The 20,115-nt window shown below is 50.7% G+C and overlaps 3 protein-coding genes across 3 annotated transcripts; all 3 read right to left on the bottom strand.

Moving 5' to 3' along the window:
* Positions 1–3,009: 3,009 nt before the first annotated feature.
* On the bottom strand, positions 3,010–3,772 carry PG998_014371 (uncharacterized protein; the record flags this gene model as incomplete). The annotated part of the gene is made up of 2 exons (XM_066881187.1): positions 3,619–3,772; positions 3,010–3,558 (listed from the first exon to the last, which is right to left on the bottom strand). The coding sequence occupies exons 1-2, from the start codon at positions 3,721–3,723 to the stop codon at positions 3,010–3,012; spliced, it is 654 nt and encodes a 217-aa protein (XP_066723718.1). The 5' UTR covers positions 3,724–3,772.
* A 5,660-nt stretch (positions 3,773–9,432) lies between these two features.
* Positions 9,433–9,711, bottom strand: PG998_014370 (uncharacterized protein; the record flags this gene model as incomplete). Its single annotated transcript, XM_066881186.1, has 1 exon — positions 9,433–9,711. One exon carries the CDS (start codon positions 9,709–9,711, stop codon positions 9,433–9,435), a length of 279 nt encoding a protein of 92 aa, XP_066723717.1.
* A 5,134-nt stretch (positions 9,712–14,845) lies between these two features.
* On the bottom strand, positions 14,846–15,430 carry PG998_014369 (uncharacterized protein; the record flags this gene model as incomplete). The annotated part of the gene is made up of 1 exon (XM_066881185.1): positions 14,846–15,430. The coding sequence occupies one exon, from the start codon at positions 15,428–15,430 to the stop codon at positions 14,846–14,848; it is 585 nt and encodes a 194-aa protein (XP_066723716.1).
* Between the last annotated feature and the right edge of the window lie 4,685 nt (positions 15,431–20,115).

Here is a 20,115-nt window from a genome sequence, read left to right as displayed (position 1 = left end):
AGATTATCTCGATTACCAAATGTCGCAAGGATTGGCTCAAAGCTGACTTGTCAGCTTCGTATTTCGTATCGAGTTGCGCGATTTCCTCCTACAAAGAGCCACACAGCTTGTTTTTGGAGTGACTGGCGCTTTTTATTCTTTAAATTATCTTTTTTTATAACATTCTTGCGTCGGAGAACCTGGTAAGAAGTATCTTGATTGTCCTTTACTTCTTGTTGCTGCGAGTGGGTAGAATCGTTAACGGCTCTGGCGAAGGTTGATGGATGGTCCTCTGGAGAGCTGGGGCGGTAAATGCGGGGTCATCATGGTCTGCAATGGGTCAACAGTCCATATATTAAAGGCTTACTTAGCTAAAGAATGGAGAAATCATATCACCTACCTACCTGCCCACCCACTAATAGAATTCCTTCAACGCTGCTCGAGCGCGTTTATCCCCCTGCCTATAGCCTTTTGTATAGGCGTGTCGATGCGCATGATACCAGCGTGGTTCTGCAATGTGCCTCCTCTAGATCATAGATTTAGTCACGCTTGGATTACGGGTATGGAATACCGATGACACGATGCGCTCGAGTCGGGTAAGCTTACCTCGTCAGGGACCTCGCCAGAGACCTCGCTAGGGCACCTGCTGATCCAGTTCTAGAACCCATGTTGGCAAGATGGATTTCGGTCCCAGCTTCTCTTCGGCGTGTCTTGACGAGGAGAAGTTCTTGCGCAGTCCAGGAGGATTGGGCAGTTGGTCCTAAAATGATGCGGGGTCGCGAACCGGTTCCACGTTGATGGCGGCGCTTTCTAGGGGACCTGGCCCGCTAGTCGCGCTAGTGTGCCATTGCTACTCTTCTGGCTCTGAACTCCAACAGTAGGCCAAAGGTTTGCGGGCAACTATGGAAGTCATGACCAGAAACAGCCCGTGAGAGACTTCGAGCTGATGCAGCAAAAAGAGAGTACAGGAGAATCCATTCAGAATCAGCGCACCACGTTGGACACGGTACAATTGGAGACTACGGTCGGGTAGGTAGACTAAAATGGTTGTTTCGGCCTCCCAGAACATAGGATCGTTCGCTTTTGCTTCTTTGCTTCGGATATCAATGCATTGCCACTATTTACCTGCTCAATGCTGCCTGTGATGTGCCATCGATTGTTCTCTATTGTAAAGACAGCGCTAGATGGACACTTACCTAGATACGGGCGAGCTTCGGGCTGCCGTACTTATTAGACCAGACTTAAGAAGTGAACAAGCTCGTAAATGGAGGTCCTCCTGACTTTTTATGCTCCATTATCACCGTTCAAGGTTTGTGAGCTGAAGGGAGAAATATTTACGCATCAGTGTGCTGAAAAGGATCCCCGAAAAGATCAAAGGATACCATATACGAACCGGACAAACCATATTGGTCGTATTTACCAGTCGCGCCAGCATCTAGGCCAGGAATTCGCCTGCATACTTCTCTTCCTCTCTCGACTCGCTAGGTCAAGGTCCCAGGCCTCTAACATAAGACCGAACTCACGAACAAGAATCATTAAAACGGCCAGCATACATTTTCTTTGCACTTTCGCCTATATTGCACATCACGACTTGACTTTGACGGCTCGGTACTTTAATTCCTGTTGGGCATTCTATAAACGTACCAGGGACTATACTTGTGCTGGGCCTTTTCAAACCATCATCTTCTTGTTCACCAACTTACCTGTCACAAGAAAAAGAATCACCTTTTGCTCAACCTCGTGCGGAAATATTTAGATAGATACAGCTTGCTCTCCTCTAAAATTTCTCTCAACAGGGCCTGCTGTCGTAGTATCAGTCGACTCCTATCTTCTAGGCTACCATCATGTCGGACACAGTGGCGAGAGGGGCGATAGCTCACCATCCTCACCACACATCGAATGGGGCCACATTACAGCCGACATTTGTCGGCTACATCAGCTCGACGATGGACGCCTTCGTTCTGTTCGAAGCGTGTCTGACTAGCCACATATCTCACGTACCTCGTCGGCCACATGACCGAGAGCGAGCGAACCTAATTCGCAGCGGCAACGTGTTAATATATGAGGAGCACTCGAGCGGCATCAAGCGGTGGACCGATGGCGTCCCATGGAGCCCTAGCCGCATGTTGGGCAACTTCCTGCTGTACCGCGAACTTGACAGACCTTTCCAACCGGGCGAGAAGAAGAGGGCCATGAAGAAGGACAACAAGAGCACCAATGGAGTATCGAAACCCACCACCAACTCCAGGGCGAACTCGGTTCGCTTCAGTGATATGAACATGGGCGGCTTAGCTTCCCAGTATTCGGATGCGTCGAGTAACAACAAGGACGCTGAGAAAGCCTTGGTGGGATCTCTCGTGGACAGCTACCAATTCAAGCCGGATGGCCTGGTAAAGAAGACGATTAGTGTGCAGTATAAAGGCATGCAACATCACCTCGTCTCGTCGAGATCTCCAAGTGCTGCAGTGGTCATGCATATCTCTGCCGTTTGTCCTCTCCATACAAGGCATGGCTCGCCTCTCGCTTGCCATGACTTCCCTCGCGGCTTTCCATCACGGCCGACTCCGCCAACACCATCAGTGGGCTGATCGGGGGAGCGACGGGGCTCGACTGCCGTGCGGGCAGCGACAACCATGCGCGGACTGAACGGGGATCGTCGAACGATGGCAATTCAGCCTTTGCTGGCAGTGGCGCGGCTCGACCTGCAACAGTCGTCTTCTTTCCGAGGGCGATAATGAGCTCTTGTTGTGTGTGTAGCACCTGGGACTGTAGCGCATACATTGTCTGCATATTGGCAAGGCTTGCCCACAACCGGACATACACGTTCATTGCTTGCAAGTTTATACCAGGTACATAAAAGCTAGCCGTTTTAGTCGTCGAAAGAGGAAGAAGGATGGGAAACGTATCAGCCATGGGGGTAGTAAAGATACTCGTGACAATTACCATGCATTTAGTTACACCTAGACTCTACTAGTCATACTAGAGTACATGAACGGGCGCTACCAACAAACAAGTGCCAAGCCATATCGATTAGTGGACGCAGCAGTAGCGGCCAAGGATGCTTCGAAAATGATGCCGAACACGCTGATCCTGGTCGTCGGCGAAGGGGTCACCAACATCCTTATCACATCTTTGCTGCTCTACAAGAGCCGCCGCACGGCCCCGCCGAAGTATTCTCACGGCATCGAAAAATGCCGCCTCGACGTTCACACCGTACTTTGCCGAAGTCTCGACAAATCCGCAGCCCAGCTCGAGCGCCAGAGCATGGCCCTCTTGAGCCGATACCACTCGCTCCGATTCGACATCGCACTTGTTCCCAATAAGCAGTATGGGCCCGAGGTGATGTGGATCTAGTGATTCCTTCGTCTGTCGAATATTCGTGTAGAGATCTCGTACGTTCGAGAAAGACGATCTGGAAGTAATGCTATATACCAGAAAGAAGCTTTGGCCGTGTTGTATCCCTTGGTCACGCAGTATGGAATAGTCTTTCTGGCCGGCAGTATCTAGGACTTGGACTGCGCATGCCCGTCCATCGACAACGACTTGTTTCTGGTATGAATCTTCGATAGTGGGATCATACTGCAGGGCAGTAAAATATTGATTAGTATGGGATGCAGGTGGGGTTCGGGAGCAACTTACCGTTGGGACAAAGTGGTGTATGTAGAACTGGATTGCAAGCGCGGTTTTCCCGACACCTTCTTCTCCTAATAACACCAGCCTATGGAGTGGTAATGCGGAAGACATCGCGAAACCGTAGCTTAGCTAACGACGAGAGTCGGCACCGACAAAATTGTTACGAATCACGGTATAGATAGGATTCCATATGCGCATCGGTCCTGGCGTGTGCCATTGTTGGTCGTAGTCCACTTGAAAATTGATACTCATCCGTCCGCCGAGTCTAAAACGTTCTTGGGTATCTCAGCAAGCTCTGCATTTGGACCATGGGCATCATGTGTGCACTCTTTTTCTGACGTACAGAGTCTAGACTGGTCAAGCTGCGGTAGGGCAGATGCAGACCTCAGGATGCAGAGCTGCTGATGGCGCCGCCGGTCCAAATGGGCAAAGCCAGCGAACAGCAGCACCGATATTGTTGTGTTCCGTTGTTGGCCGTGGCGCACTTGCTGGCTCACACGAGGCACTTTCAGGTCCCTCCAATTCCCACCGAGTAGTATGCAGAAATGGTACTGAGGCCAAACTATCATTCTGGTCCGCCCGACCGTAGTATCCAGTTGTACCCTTATCGACGTGGTACGCCGATTCCGAATGAAGCCAGAATCATCCAGTAACATACAGTAACATACAGTACTGTATTTTTGCTGCGTAAGCTCGAAGAGTCTCGCGGGCTGTTTCCGGTCCTGAGTTTGGTTGGCCTGATTGTGATGCAGAATGGGAACCGTCGCGCAAGTGGCACTGAGAGACGGAATGGACGCCGGATGGACAGCTTGTGATGCAACCCATGTTCTGGTGCGCAGGACAGAGCCTGGTGTTCCCCCGCTCCGCTTGTACCATTCCGACCTAGAGGCCGGTCGCCTCGGACCTGAATCATCCAGCAGCGTATTCTCCTTTTGCTGCATCCGTCGAGAGCTCGAAGATTCTCCCATGCTGTTTCCGGCCCTGGCTTCATAGTTGCCTGCAGACCTGTTGGACTGTTGAAGTGCAGCGTCGGAAGAGTAGCAATGGTGCACTAGCGCAATAGTGGGCAACATAAACACAGAGTCAATTCGCAACCCCGCGCCATTAGGGCCAACTCCACAAGCTCCCCAGCCTGGAGAGATACCTTTGCAACGTTGGGAAAAGCACTTCCTGATCAAGAGTCTAGCACCGAAGATATACTGCTTATAAGTCAGCCCGCCAGTGCTGCCGTCTCTTTGAAGACTGTACCTTGAGGTACGAAGACAATAGGACCGGAAGTAGCTTCAGGTATCGTAACTTTGTCAGAAATAGATGCAAATGACTCTTATTTCCTTATGATATGGGTACGAACCAGTAGAGCAGTCATGAAGATTTGGGATACAATGAGCGCATGCTACTATTTGATACTTAAGAAAACAGGCTACCTGTCGTGAATAGGCAGACTTAGTTCAGACCAAAAAGCACCCAGAAGTATTTGAGCAGCTTGCTAGGGTAGACTCTATTGCAAGGCCTCTTTTGTCATGGTTCTGAATCATCGCAACTCCTAGTCTCCCGTACATCTTTGTTGCGGCTTAGTCAGTTTGCATGCCAGTCCTGAGTTGGTTTGCCAACTTGGAATGATTCCGTTGAAAGTTTTCATCATATCGTTTCAAGTTCTGCCCGGCGTGATCTGCTTCTACCAAAGTCCACCTTGCGCCAACAAGCATGAAAAACGAGTATTACCGAATTTGACTCAATTGCACACAGAGTAACAAGCCATCTTACCACGATTTTAACTACAACAAAAGAGTCGAGACGAGGACATCATTCGGTTAGATCCCTGCACGCCACAACAGAGTTCGTAACAACTGGACTGTACCCTCGTATCATTAATACACCATTCCCTAGAGCGGCCGCAGACGAGAGGCAGCAAGTCATGGCACCCAACGCTCCCACGGAGGCTCGGCATATTGGTTCTTTGGCAGCACGCGATGCCTCCGAAATAGTATGTATGCTTTCCGGGCATTGGGTTACGTCAAAGCTAACGGCTATCCTCCCAGATTGATCCAGATAATGGTCCCAGAGAAGAGCATGGTGAAGTACCTGGTTTAAGTTCAATCTATCCCTTCCACCGTCTCAATCGCCGCGGCGCTGAGTCAGATCATGACGAAGATGATATTGAAGAGTACATACAGTGTGTATTAGGTGGTAGCTTCAGACACCGCTCAATCTTCCGTTCTCCAGGCAGACAAGGCCCCCGCACTCAAGGACCTGCTAGGCCGGACAGCAGCGAGTATGCAATAAGAAGGTCTCCGGAACTATTGGGCACCATAAACGGGACAGGTGTGATCCGTCGGAATGGCCCCCAGCCTATCCTTGGAGGGTCCGGAGAGGATGTGGCAGGTCCGCGAGTCCGCGTGGCCAGATTTCAGTCGGGACACTCTGGGGCGAGCAGCTTCACCATAACCAGTGGCAGCCGTCGAACATATCGACCTGGTTCCAATGCTGGCCCGTCAGATGAGCCTTTTCCATCGTAAGATATCTCGTCACGCTGCAATTCTAGATCTTAGGGTTACTTTGGTGCGTTTCACGTCATCCTGTGCTGATAGAACTCACAGGGCCTTTGAAGATATATTCAGTCACGGACCGTCTGTCCCCCCGCTCCCCAACCGTCCGAACCCACGCTTGGATGACCAAGAAGGATTCGGCGGTCCGAGGTTCCCGGGTGGTATTAGCAGTCCTGGCGATGTTGGAATGGACCTCCCTGCTATTCTACACCATCTGCTCTTGACAGTGCACAACCCGAATGCTGTCCATGGTGATGCAGTCCACTCCCTGGAGGCCTTGGATCGTATCATCACGAGTCTTATGGAGGCGGATCCCCAGTCGAACGCCGCGCCTCCTGCGTCCAACGAGACGATATCCAAGCTACCCAGGAAAAAGTTGGATGAGGAGATGCTAGGAACGGGGTTCTGGGATCTCTTTCGCAAGCTACAAAAGAAGAAATAGGGACATACTTCTCGTCACTGGGGTAGTTTTCGGTAGTGATGTTATTGTTTATGCTTCCACTAGCATAAGTTAGAGTCAATTCTTCCGGTATAGGGGTGCGTGAAAGGCGATAATGGAGCATAAAAAGTCAGGAGGACCTCCATTCACGAGCTTGTTCACTTCTTAAGTCTGGTCTAATACAAGTACGGCAGCCCGAAGCTCGCCCGTATCTAGGTAAGTGCCCGTCTAGCGCTGTCTTTGTCGGGACGCCTCCTGCCTCAACTCAACCATCACCTTCGCAACAGTAGCCAGCTCCTCATGCACTTCCCCTTGGACAATGTCCCTTCCAAAGTGCTGCATAACCTTATCAGTGTGCCACTTCTTGGTCTCTGCATTGATCAGTATGAACTTCTTCTTAGCCGTATCTTCGCTGCTCATTGCTTTCCTAATAAATTCAGAAACGCTGTCTCTATTCACATCTCGCAACAGGCCGGATTTGACCGGCCAAGGAATAGTTCTCCCCGTCATTTTCTATAAGTTTCGTTAGATAGCACGTAAGATTGCGATTGAATAAACGAACCTGGCTGGATTTGATATCAGCCCAACGCATGCGGTATTGACTCAAGGCTTCTGTCCATTCTGCAGCTGATTTCTGCTCCCCTTTCCACCTGGGCAAGACGAAGTCTCTCACGAGCGCTCTCCCGCGCTTTCCGTATTTCCTCCGCCACTCTTCGTCTTTCCTCCTCCGCCGCCTTTCGTTGCTCTTCCTCTTGTTGCACCTTCTCTCGAAAATTTTGATTGCAAGTTGTGTAATTTCCTGGACCCTTCCGTTCCTCCTTGTCTTCATACCTCCACTCCCTAGTGTCGGGCGTAGAATAACAGCTCCAATATTGTTTAGAGGATTTATTTGTTCGGATTTCTGACTGGTCCACGCCTGCTTTCTTCAAGGCTAACTTCCATCGTTGTACCGTGCCATCTATTTGCCATTGGTGTAGGTGACATAGCGTGTGAATAGCTGCCGTCTTTAAGCTGCGCGATGATGCAGCGACTGCTGGCTTGGTGTTGGTGAGGGTGCAGAGGATGTCAAAACCGTGCTTGAAGGACGCTACTGAATTCATGCATCTAGGGTTTCCACGAGATTTATTATAGCCTGTGCAACTGTGCACACATTTCTTCGGATGCTTTAACTCGAGTATTGTGTCAGGATCCCATATTCTGGATCGAGACTGGGGTCGGGGCTGTTCCCGTGGTCGGGACTGATACCTCATAGTGGCGGTGGAAGAAATGAGAAAGCTGGAGAACTAACAGAGGAAAGAAAAGCATGATGGAGAGTATTTATAGTGCGCTGAGCTTCTCACTAAGCTAAGGGAGGCCCTTACGAGTCACCCCTCGCGAGCCACTTTTCTTATCTAGCAATGGCTCTGATATGGCGCAGGTATTTATATGATGCTTAGCCAGGTATCCGTAGTGCACATGCGGTACGAAACTGGCTTGCAAAATTGGCAAAGGCGAGGTTATCCAGAGGCGGTAAATGGGAGACACCCAAGAGTCATAGACACTGAACGACAAGTGTTGGCGCTGACAAGAACGAGAGTGCGTATACTATTGAGGGACATCTCTCCGCACTTCTCTACAAGCCCACCAGACTCCAGATGTATCTAAAGTATTCTATATTTACATGACGTAACTGAGTGCATAAAGACCTCGCCTGTTATTAGACTTCCGAGGAAGGCCAAGGCATTTTAACAAAACACTCCTTCACCACACCTACATACTGATCTTACATAGCCCCGTGGAGTAGACGAAACTCAACAAGCCGCCAATTACGATAGCCATCAGCCTAAGACCCCATAGGGACTTGTCCATATTGATATACAACTTGGCCATGTTTGCGGTTCTCTTTCTTCATATTCCTACTATAATTGGCGGTTGGTCTTTTGTCCTAGTTGGCAATGGGATAACAGCGCTACGGTATGTGTTTTCACTCAAGGACAATGGGTATCTAGCCTCTTGCGGCGCGACAGATGGGAAGTAGGATGTGTTTGCGGACGGCAACGAAGGGTCAATAAACATGGGTGCTAATTCCTCCATGGGTGCTGGTCAGTGGCACAGCCACTTTTGTCCATGTGGCTAGTATGCTTAGCCACCCCCTTAGACTCAGTGTAAATGCCTGAATGAATTACAGTAGCTGCCTGTTCATTCTTCACTCAACCTGGATACTGCTGAGAATGAATGTTGCTTTTTTTTCGAGGTTAGGCCTCGGAACACATTCTGCTTGTGAAGCTTTCTCGGCTTTTACATGATTAACTGCTGTCCAATCTACCAGCTCTAGGTTGCGGATAGTAGGACTGGGTGAGATGTACAGTCAATGAAGGCTTGATGGTTCAGCTAAAGACTCCTCGTTACGGTCGACCCAAGAGCTTATGGATCGCTCTGATTGATCCTGTCGAAGACTCATCCGATCAGTGTGGGTTTGGTTACCGATTGCCTTATCCCATTTTATTCCCCAAGCTCCACATTTCTGCCTGGGACAAGCCCGAAGTTGGTCCTATCCCTCCGATCAGGTTGTATACTGAATTCCTCCTTTCAGCCGTATCACATAAAACCGGTGGAAGCTACCAGCCTTGCCGTCCTAGATCTTGACCCCTATGCTGGCCCATAGACTCGATGATCTTGACAGTGTATCGTGACAGTCCCATCCAATGGCTGCGAAGACAACCCGTGAAATGTCAACTATGGAGCCGTGGAAGCTCACGAAAGCCTTCATTGGCTTCGACGGCCCTCGGCCAGCGCAAAACGTCTCGAAACTTTTCCAAAGTAGCTACGGGGATCTTCCCCCTGAGAATATATGTGCTAAGGACTCTTGTCTTGCTCTGTCCTTGCAGAACGCGAGTTCGTGTGCTTCTTGGCCTTGATAGCAATGGCCAAACGATCGAAAGCCATCCGGCTGTCCTTTGGCGCCTGCACCGTGTGTGTCCATTCCAAGGCCCACCAACCAGGACAGATGTGTTCCACCTTAGCCTGTCCGTCACGGCCACGGCCACGGCCATGTGGCTGTGGTGACGCGGGCCGTTGCCCTTCCATGTGCTTCTGAGCTTTATACATGCTCCCAGAGTGGTTTTCGGTTGGCATGATTCCCTGCGCGGTGAAACAAAAAGCTAGTAGCAACTGATTTCGATGGGGATGAACTGGTGAAAGGAGCACTGTACTCGAACAAGCACCGGGACCTCTCGTACACTTATGAAGTTATCGCTAGCACAATCTGTTCCAGCTTAAGCTTTAATTCAGCTACTATCGCTAGGATGGGCACAAGAGAAGTACTTAGTAGTCGCCGCGCAGCTTTCCTGTAGTGTATGGTACGTAGGAACACAACCACACCCATCCACGATGGGGTCGGGCGGCGACCAGATATGGATTTTGTCAGTGAAAAGGTTCGTTGCTGAATGTTCCTGTGAACAAGACTTGCTGTTTCACGCAATACACCTGCAGCTCCTCTGAGGCTAGAGATTTCTGGTAATGGCCGCGACGCTTTTTCGGAGTCGGCCCTAGTAGATCATGTAAGCTTTCTTGCCTGGGCCGCTTTCGCGTCAGATTCATAGAGCTTCTACTGTGTTCTGAGGATGCCATAAAGGCCCCACAGAGCTGCACTCGCGTAATCATGTGCTTACGCCATAACCGGAACAGGGTAGACACTGTATACATAACGAGGCGGTTCTACACACAGATACGGTACAAACTTGCACTACGGCATACGGTACGGCCGTCAGTATCCAAATCGCACATCGCGGCTTGCCGTCGAGTTCTTTCACGGTACACGTCAGGTCATAATACAATATGGCAACGCAAACCCCTACATCCGCTTGGAAAGGCTCGGGGATACGATCACATTGGTCATTAGATCTAATCGTAGCGCGGGTGCTCTACACCCTACAGACGCCCAACGCCGTATTCCATGGCGTACTAGCACATAATCAGGACCGCTGGCTGGTAGATGGACCAGATGAGAGCTTGCTCTGGGTGTGCGAACGAGACGGCTCTATGGCCGTATGGCAGGAAGACCAGCAGCGGCCCACCATCATCGAGGGCAGGTCGGATCATGACATGGGCGCGGTGATCGGCCACCACGACAGCAGAAGCGGAGCTCTCTACTACTCTATAAAGTGGGTCGACTATGAATGTCCAACCTGGGAGTCGGAGCAGGATCTAGACCAATACTCTGCTTTCCTAGACCAGTATTGGACTTCTTTCCCAGACCAAGACTTGGTTAATTGAACGGCTTGTGTGTCTAAGCCAGGAAGGAGACCCAGAGGCGGAAGCACTACCGCACTCAACAAAAGTGAGACCGAGCTGCAGGCAGTTTTGGACCATAAGCTATTCGTAGGACACCGTAGAGAGCCGGCGAAGACAGCTAGATGGCCAAATGTACCATAAGCTACTTCGCAAAAGAGCCTCTATTGCCTGCTTTCCGTCTCTCCACTCCGCCTTCGCTAACTTGCGCCACTCAGTTGAAGGCCGTAAGCCACGTTCTAGTAGATTTGCGTAATCGAGGCTGGCTGGCCGGAGCGTAACAGAACAGCAGCCTCCGCCCTCGACGATGTGACACGAAACGTGTGATTCACCGGCCACGCATATTCACCCAAGCTTTGTTCGACTGTCGATTGGCCGCCATGCAGCACGTCATTGCCGCCTTACCTGCACTGGCGGCAGCTACTTCGCCCATGCGTAGCCAGGCGGATAGTAGAGGCTGCTAGGCCGCAACTTTTATTACCTAATTATAATATTTTAAATGTAGCAGGATCTAGTTTTGGTTATAAACGTACAGAAATTGATCGTATAGAAATGAAAGCGATTTATAGTGATAAAGGCGAGAACAAATAGGAAGTTTAAACAGAGGTAAAAAAGATGCATTCCTTCTCGATCCCATTGCACCAGTTTTGCTCGCCTCTGTGTAGGCAAGACGCCGAACGCGCGGAGAAGCGTGGCCAGTACGCTCAGGCCGGAAGGAACAAAGCGCAAGTCGTAGAGAGGGCTCATCGCGGCTGCAAGCTGTTTGCAGCTGGGTAGTGTTGGATAGGTGGGAGGCAGGAAGGGCGTAGCAGAGCCGATGAGACCTTCGGGCTTCCGTGCTTGTATTGAGCCAGACTTACGAAGATCCGGACCGCTCTAGGTCGAGGCACGCGCTAGGGGTTGGTGATGGTGCCTGGAAGCACACTGGTAGGTAGGAAACCGTATCTACCTTGCTGCAGTCGGTCGTGGCGACTATGCCCAGTTCGAGCCGACGAGGTATGACGAACGACTACTATTTTCCTGCCGGTGATCCTCTAGGCCTTCGGGAAGTCAACTTGGCGTCAAGCGTACACTACGCCATATCGAGGGAGGCCTCCATGGGAGAAAGACGATGGATGGCTACGACCAGAAGCAGGCCTCTAAGTCGACCAACAGGAAACCGCCTCACAATCGGATGTGAATTCCCGCAGTCCTCGGTAGCACTCGATGATCGACCTGCCCGGCACATCCAAAAACCATATAAATCCGTCCACCCTTCATCAGATGGAGTCCCTCTTTCCTTTCTGTTCTTCACTTTCTCAACCACAAGACCCCACGACAATGTGCACGGCTGAAAACATCATGATCAACACTGCTGATAAAGCGCACGCCCTACCCATCATGACATTGCCGCAGACAACCGATCGAGCCCATCAACTAGAGGCAGATCAGTATCCCTCCTGCTTCGACTTCCCCTATCCTGGTCTACCACTCGAGCTTGAATGGTTAGACGGTGGGAGTACCCGTTCTACTCTCCCCCTGTGGACAGGGGATCAGACAGCGGACTTTTTCTCCAGCGAGGCCGTTTCCCCTAAAACACTATTAGCATCCGAATGCCTCAATGGCAGCAACTTGGGGCTTGCAATATTGGACGACATGCTATACTTCTTGGGAAAAAATCCCGCCGAATGTGGCGAGAAGTGGTGTGAGGCCTGGGAAGAGCTCGTGAAGGGTGGGTTTGAGCATGATGGAACGGCGAATGACGATACAGTACAAGCTCCTTCCCTTAGCCCTGCATCACCATATCTCCCATTCTTGGACGGAGCCGACCTAATGAAGGGCTACCTTCGCGCGCAGAACGACCCGGAGGATTCAGCCTCCGTCGAAGCATCCCTTCCAGGCTATGACGATTGCAAGTTGCCTGGCACTGCGTTTTATCTTGGCCCCAGAATCAACGAAACAGTTACTGAAGTAAACTCGGGCGAGGGCACATTCGGGGATGAACTATTCCACTCTTTCCAGCTTCCCCAAGTTCCAGGAGCATCCAATACAGAGTTAAAAACGAGTCTCGATGGAGTATTCGCGACCAATGACGCACAGACCCTTGTCTCTACGAACAAAAATCCAACGACAGCCTCACCTGGCCCGCCAACACCAGACTCCCCTGTTCCGAGCAGCTTGGAAAAGCCGACAGACGCATCGTTTCTGGTTCCAGTGGGGGATTGTGTGACAGTCACCCAGAGGTCACCTACCGCAGAGACATCCCCAAGTCCGCCAACAAATTATACCAACCATTGGGTAGACAGTGCCGCGCCACTGGATACCGATGAGGAGAGGCAGCTCAACCCTATCTCAGAAATGCCGAGACGCCCTTGCCTGAAGAGGAAAGCAGCACTGCCGCGCTCAGAAGAACCACCCAAGCGACAGAAGCAACGAGGATTGAATCTTCGTCTCGAACAAGTCACTGTCCATGCCGAAGGCAGTGTGAAGGATCTGACGTGGAACCGGCGTCGCGGTGTATGGATTGACAAGTCAAAGTCTTTCGAGCGGAGGGGCGAGCCCCTTGAATGCTACGTACTGGGAAACTTGACTTGTTGTTCTCTTCGGTTGCGACCAAATGGTGACTGGCTTCCTATAGATGTCTCTTGGGATGATACTGCAGGGGGTTTCATTGGATCGAGTCTCACTAACAAGAAACGGGTCAATCTTGGGAAGGAGGAGTTATCTGTACTGTTCAACGATCCGAATGTCGGGGTGGTTTTCACTAACCAGGGCAGTAGGTGATCAAGTGGAAGATGATCGAGAGCTTCTTACGAAATATACTAGCTTCCTTACTAACTTGGCGCGCTGGCCGTTGATAAACATGTTTCCAGTCCCGAATGAGACCATGGTGATTCGACCGCATCTTCCCCCGCCACTCTCTGCTCACAGGTCTCTACCATGATCCCGTTAGGAAAGAACAGTTAAATAGGGGAGCCCATTCGCTCGCGGGTCTTTAGCCTCGTCTTCAAGGGGTTGACGCGCTGTGCTTGAAGATCGAGTCGGTTATCATCCTTCTTGGGGCCGACTACCTGAGGTATCTGTATCCAACGAAAAGAGGGCGGGTGAATATACAGTAGGAACGTCGGATCAGCATCAATTGTTCCCCCCAAACGTCTCTCCGAGCTCGTGCCCAAGGCCACCAGCACTTTTCGCAGCAAATGGAGCTCAGGAGGAGTCAGAGGTCGAGTGGCGACTGGAAGACGCTTGTTTCCGACACTCGAGGGATGTGGCAGACGATCAATAGACGAAGAGTCTAAGTTACGCCTTTGCGGACCAATCCATCCATCGGCCATGCTCCTAGTAGCCCTAGCCGAATCGGCTAGGGACTCCAGTAGGTCCCGCGCGTGATTCGGAAAGCCATATAGACCCCATATCTGATATTCCCGCGATGCCCCCTCCACCTTATAACTTGCCAAGCTTCAGCGCGCATAGCATATATCGGCTTGTTACGAAGGAGTGTATACCTGGTGACAAGAATCACATGAAGAAAACGGCAGTCGACCGTATTTTGACGAACCCATCAATGCCCAAAGAAATCTATTTGTCTTGCACCAAGAAATAAAGCGCAATCGAGATGCATTTTACCAGGCTCTCCGACGCAGAAATATTATGGAAAGAGAGAATCTGAAGAATGAAAAGCGTCAGCTACTCCAACAGCAAGCTGTGTGGCTTTCTGTCGCTCGTAGCCTTCAATCATACAAGGACTTGATGCTTCAGAAGGACGCTCTTATCGAACGGGCCGTAGAGGCCTATGACCAGAGACATTGACACCAAAGAGTATGAGCGTTCGATTGGAGAAATAGAGTTGAAGCTGTCGGAGCAATAGTATTCACTTGGTTTATGTCTCGCAGATGACAAAATCGAGGACGGGAGCATGACTGATGGACGCAGACTACAACCAACATCCAACAAGGATGCCGTGGGCGCCGTGGAATAGCCAGCGGTGCTCATAGTGCCATTAGCTCCTAGCCGCAATTCGTGCTGATCGCCTGTTTCTACCGCATGGAGACCCGCACTCGCTTTCCCAGATTTCAACTTCTCGGCCCAAGATCGCGACTAAGTATTCGATATCGCCAAGCTCGTTTTGGTACTGGGCTAGCTCGGCGCTGTTAACGGCGCGGTAAAATCTGCTGAGAGGGCGGACCTCTAGTTGAGCATCGCTTGCTTCGCATTGTCGAACATTATTCCAGGTGCCGCAGCGTGTAGTGCCGCCAGGTACGACGACTTGGTGCCCGTGTGATCGTTGCGTTGTTATGTTACCGCTAGTATGCTGCTGGCGACTAGAGACCACTGTTGGTTCATACCAGTCGTAGTGTTGCATCTGACCAGTTGTGTTCGATCCTGAGTCACTCGGAACACAAGAGGCTGCTTCTTCTATCGAAGAACATTGGACTGTATCAACAGTCATCGGTAGGTTGGTGTTCAGCCGGCGTTCAATTCGGTGGCTCGCGACTGCTTCAAATGGAGGCGCGAAGGAGCCTGCCCGGAGGTTTCCACGGTCCTCGAATATATATTGCGGGGTATCGAGCCGTATAGAAACCATTTGATAAGCGATATGCTGTGCCCTTCCCCCCATCAGATTGATCGCCATCTGATTCTGCGTCGACCTCAACGAATGTATGGTGCGTGGCCGGTTTGTCGCAAATGCTTGGTCACCCGCTCAGGTATCGAGTTACTCTGAAGGCGTTGCAGGGATTTGAATTTTCATACTCATCGGGATACTATGGCTTCCTTAAAAAGTACGGTATGTACATACATTATGGACGTGAGGCGTTCTCGCTGTCCGCCTGCGGCGCCATAGCTACTGCCCTACTGCTCACTACTCACGAGTGGTGACTCTTGCCGTCGTCTTCGATGCAGCTCTTCTGGTTCGTACCTGCCAGTATTGTACATCAGTCCTTTGCATCTCCAATAGTCTCACGGGCTGCTTCCGGTCCTGACTACTGTTGGTCGGTCCAAGAGTAGCAATGGCGCACTATCGCGACTAGCGGGCCAGGTCCCTAGAGCACCATCATTAGCGAAGAGTCACTTCACGACTCCGCGTCATTAGAACTAACTGCCTAGTATTCCTGCTGCGCAAGAACTTATCCTGTTCAAGACGCGCCAAAGAAAAGCAGGGCCCGAAATCCATCTTGCCAACATGGGTTCTGGAACCAGATCAGCAGCTGCCCGGTGAGGTTCCTGGCGAAGTCAGCTTCACCCAACTCGAGCTCATCATGTCATCACCATTTCATACCCGCAAGCCAGCAGCCTAGTTATATTTACTGTTCCGCGAGATGCTATTGTAGCTCCATGGACACTCCAGGAATATGCTCCAAGAGGTCAAGCAAGTCGCCCAGAGCCATATGGAATAGCTAGTACAGCCCTGCAAGATCTTTTCCGCTTCCCTGCCGTCTTTCTGCATGCTGTCTGCTAGCGTAGGTTTGATGACAGGTCTGTGCCGTAGCCAGGGGAGGGGCCAAACGCTTCCGGGGCTGGTGACGGTTCTGGCGGAGATCCCGCTCCTCTCTTTTCGAAGTTGCCCCACCCCTGATGGCTTGCAGTAGCTTTGCGCGATTTAGGGTTCATCCTAGACCCATGACCTGCTGTCTGTCATAGGATTTGTCACCGGGATCGAGAGGCGGGGAAAGAGGGAGGTTTGAGATATGCAGTGCTGGTTAACGTCTAGCGTCCTGTAACTACGGACCAAGTAGACCAGGAGACCAAGTTTGTCGTTCCATGGTTTATTCTTCATTGTCCCTGTTCAAGGCGCCAAATTCTCTTATCGCGTTTTCCTGGTTCTTTCTACATCGCGCTCTATATAAGCTCATGATAATCACTTGAAGTCATACCCTGTCGCATAACTATCTAGCCGCTTCTCAACTCGATTTCGTCAGTCAGCCTATTGTAGCTCATGGCGCATGCTCCAAGATGGTCCAGCAAGTTACCTTACCGTTTTGGGTAGCAAGACTTCCGTCATGGCCCACACCAAGAAAAACAAGGTTCGGAAGAGCGGCTTATCGCTGCAGAACAAGGCACGGGACCTTGGGATGCGATGGCGGGCCTCCCGCATGTTGTCAGATGGAAAGTATCGGTACCTTGGAGGCCGATGATCCGACCAGGACCACTAAGGGAAATATGTACTGGGACAACCGCGTTGTACCACAGACAGAGAAGTTCAACTAGACACAACCAATCACGCGTCTGACAATCGGTACTGGATTTAAGCGGACCCCTTCGGGATCGTCGATACCATCCAAGCCGCTTAGCAGCCTGGTGTCGCATCGCGCCATGATGGATCTCGATTTCGTACCTCCAGGGCTCTCACCGGACGAAGAGGAAAATCCTGAAGATATGCAACCGGAATTCCCCTGGTCGAATTCCAAGTAGTCTGCGCGACTCGTCAATTTCGAGGCTAGCGGCTTGGGCCGGCTGTGCAATGTGGTTGGTCAGAGGCGTCCGGCTTCCGTGAGCAGGTCTGCACCCAGATTCAGGGAGCTTGGCCAAGCAAAGGGGAAAGAGTGGTGAGACCCTTTGATCCCCACAACGTTTCCAACGTAAGGGAATCAAACACTGCCAATTTGCTTCATCCGGGCTGTCATTGTTGTTATTTCGTCGTGTGTGTTATGCCATATAGAATAACACATGAGTAGTTAGTAGAAAATCCCATCATTATCAGAATGAGTTTATTCCGCGACGCCTACTCAATAGTTAGGTATATTGTCTCCACCTCCTTCAACACGATTCCATCAGACTTCTTCCTCCTAGCCAGTATACAAGGACGAGGAAGACCAGCGGCAATATGATTTTGAGGAGCTGCGTCACGGCCATCCCGAGTTTCCTCCTCCACCCCCGCGTCCCTGTTCGATGACCCAAGCTGTCTCATTGACGTATGGCTTGCCGGTAATGAAGATACAGCCTTGTGGTGAGCTTCAGTACTAATCTTGGCAGCAGTCGCTTGATGGCCTCAACAGCCCTTTCGACTTCTCTAGTTGGGAAACCGGTTTTGATCGCAATAGCCCAGTATGTACCTATTGTTGCAGTAACACCGGTCACACAACCTGACTTGTTGCGATCTAGAGTCCCGCACCCTCCCCTGGCATAGGATGTTCGCCAGACGAAGTGATTTTCGCGCAGCCGCCAGTTGTGTTGACGGCAGAGGATCAGTTACGGCAGTTTGAGGAAAAACGACGAATGCAGGATGTAATGGCACGCGATTCGCCATAAAGACTTCGTCCGCTGGCCACGTGTCGTCACATATTGAACACTTTATATCGCAATGATTGAAGGCTTCCATATGTTGGAACCGCGCCCGCTCGGAATCGAAGTAGCGGGAGCAGCTGTCGCACTTGAACGCCGGAGCACGGTGGCTCGTGGAACGGAGATGGTTCTCGCGAGCCTGCCTGCGGAAGGGACTAGGACCGTTTATGAATGGCATCAGTTTATTGTTGGTTCCATTTGCAGGATTGCACTTGGGACCGTACTTTCTTGCATGGCCGGTGAATCAAAAGCTCGAAGATGGCTATGGTACTATTGTTTCGCCTACGTAAGATAACTTCAGCTGTGTCGGTCAACCGGTGGCCGCATCAGTCAGAACTACAATACTCAAGAGCCATCCTAAGCTCTCGGGACAAACGAGCCTGAGGGCGATCGCAAAGAATATAACGGGGGCTTATAATTCTAGATGTATCATACCAGTAACAATTCGTCCTTTTTTCGCAAGAACTCAGACACTTCAATTTTACAAGCGGTGAGATAACGCTTCATTGATATACGTGACGCATAGGAAATGTCGTGTAACTATGTCCTCATACTATTTATTGCCCAATGGGCTACTGACACACAGCCGATGGCGGTCATACCGTGCGGAATGCATGCCATAGTAAAGAAAATCTGAAGCGGGCGTCCGCCACACATACGTCTCATTGACGCGCGGCCCTAGAGAGCTTGGTCTTCAAAGTAGCTTGAGGAAGTACTGATGCGATTTTCATGTGGCTTTCTCTATATAAAATGAATTCGGAAGTTGACATTTCTAGAATAAAACTGAGGGCGCGAATACAGGAGGCACTTTGCCCATATGGAGCGACCAGATGTCAACGTCAGCGTACTTCATATGCGCACACCAGCCCGGCAGTAGCAGGTTTAAGTTTACGAATCCATTGCACAGCAGCGGGATCATGCTTAAGAGCGGGTCAATAGGCGGCAGAGCCCGTAGCCGGTTCTGTATTAATCGAACGACCACGCTAGCCTATAGTAAAATGGCAAACATCAGCGGGGAAGTGTCAGGCCTCCCGCAGGGGGCAATATTACAGAATGTGGCCCTAAGCCCTAAGGCGGGGTTTGAGACGGGCTGGCCCGTAGCTTGATTTAGGGTTGGGTTTATAATAAGCATACTTCGAGAGGGAAGAAAGCGATTAAGTGATAGTCCTTCCACTGGTAAGAGTACCCTGCCCTCTAGGCAGAAAAATATTCAATTGGAGATAAACAAATGGCTATTATGTAGCGGCATTGGTACGGCACAAGATGTGTCTCGAGGATCACATATGTATGAGTTGGTCATTCCCTCCGTTGGTTGCCCTGATGGGAGTCGAGTGCACTTGGCGGTGCGATTGGCAAGCTCACCCCTGAACCCCCTGAAGGGTTAGCAAGGGATGCTCCAATTCAACCATGAATATGCTTGCTCTTCCGCCTTCTTATCTGACATGAATAGTGGGAACAATTTAATTCTGTAGAAAGTGAGACAATGTCTTTCACCTTTTGTAGGAATAAGGGGGTTGTATGCAAATTGGCGCAGTATCCACTGTAGCTATTTCGTGTCCCTGTTAAAAGGCCTGGTAGCTGCAGTACATCGCGGCTGTGCTACGTGAGAGCAGTTAGATGTTTTTGCTATTTTATGCCGAGGATCCGATTCACCGTTCCTTATCTGCCTCGTTCGTACTTTTCTGCCTCAATGGTGCGTCGACTATGTATTTACCAGGTATATGCCAACATTAGTTGAGGTAAAGCACATGAAAAGCAGTCAACAGGTCATCACCTCGTGAATGTCGGGGCGAGATTGAAATAGGTTTAGACCATGACACGATTCTTGTTTCGCTGGCTGTCCATCATCCATCCATCCATCCCGATGAGACGGTGCACTTCTGTGGTTCAATGCCGTTGGTGTAAGATTCTGCACAAATCCAGTCCAGTTTTATCACCTTGGGTATATATACCACTATATTGCACGCATATAGTGGAGTTCTATTTTGC

The sequence above is a fragment of the Apiospora kogelbergensis genome (genome assembly GCF_038363985.1).
Source record: "Apiospora kogelbergensis strain CBS 113332 chromosome Unknown utg000011l_segment0_segment0, whole genome shotgun sequence".
In the NCBI taxonomy this organism is placed as follows: Eukaryota; Fungi; Ascomycota; class Sordariomycetes; order Amphisphaeriales; family Apiosporaceae; genus Apiospora; species Apiospora kogelbergensis.
Note: the sequence above shows the minus strand (reverse complement) of the source record. Positions and strands in the feature narration are given on the sequence as shown.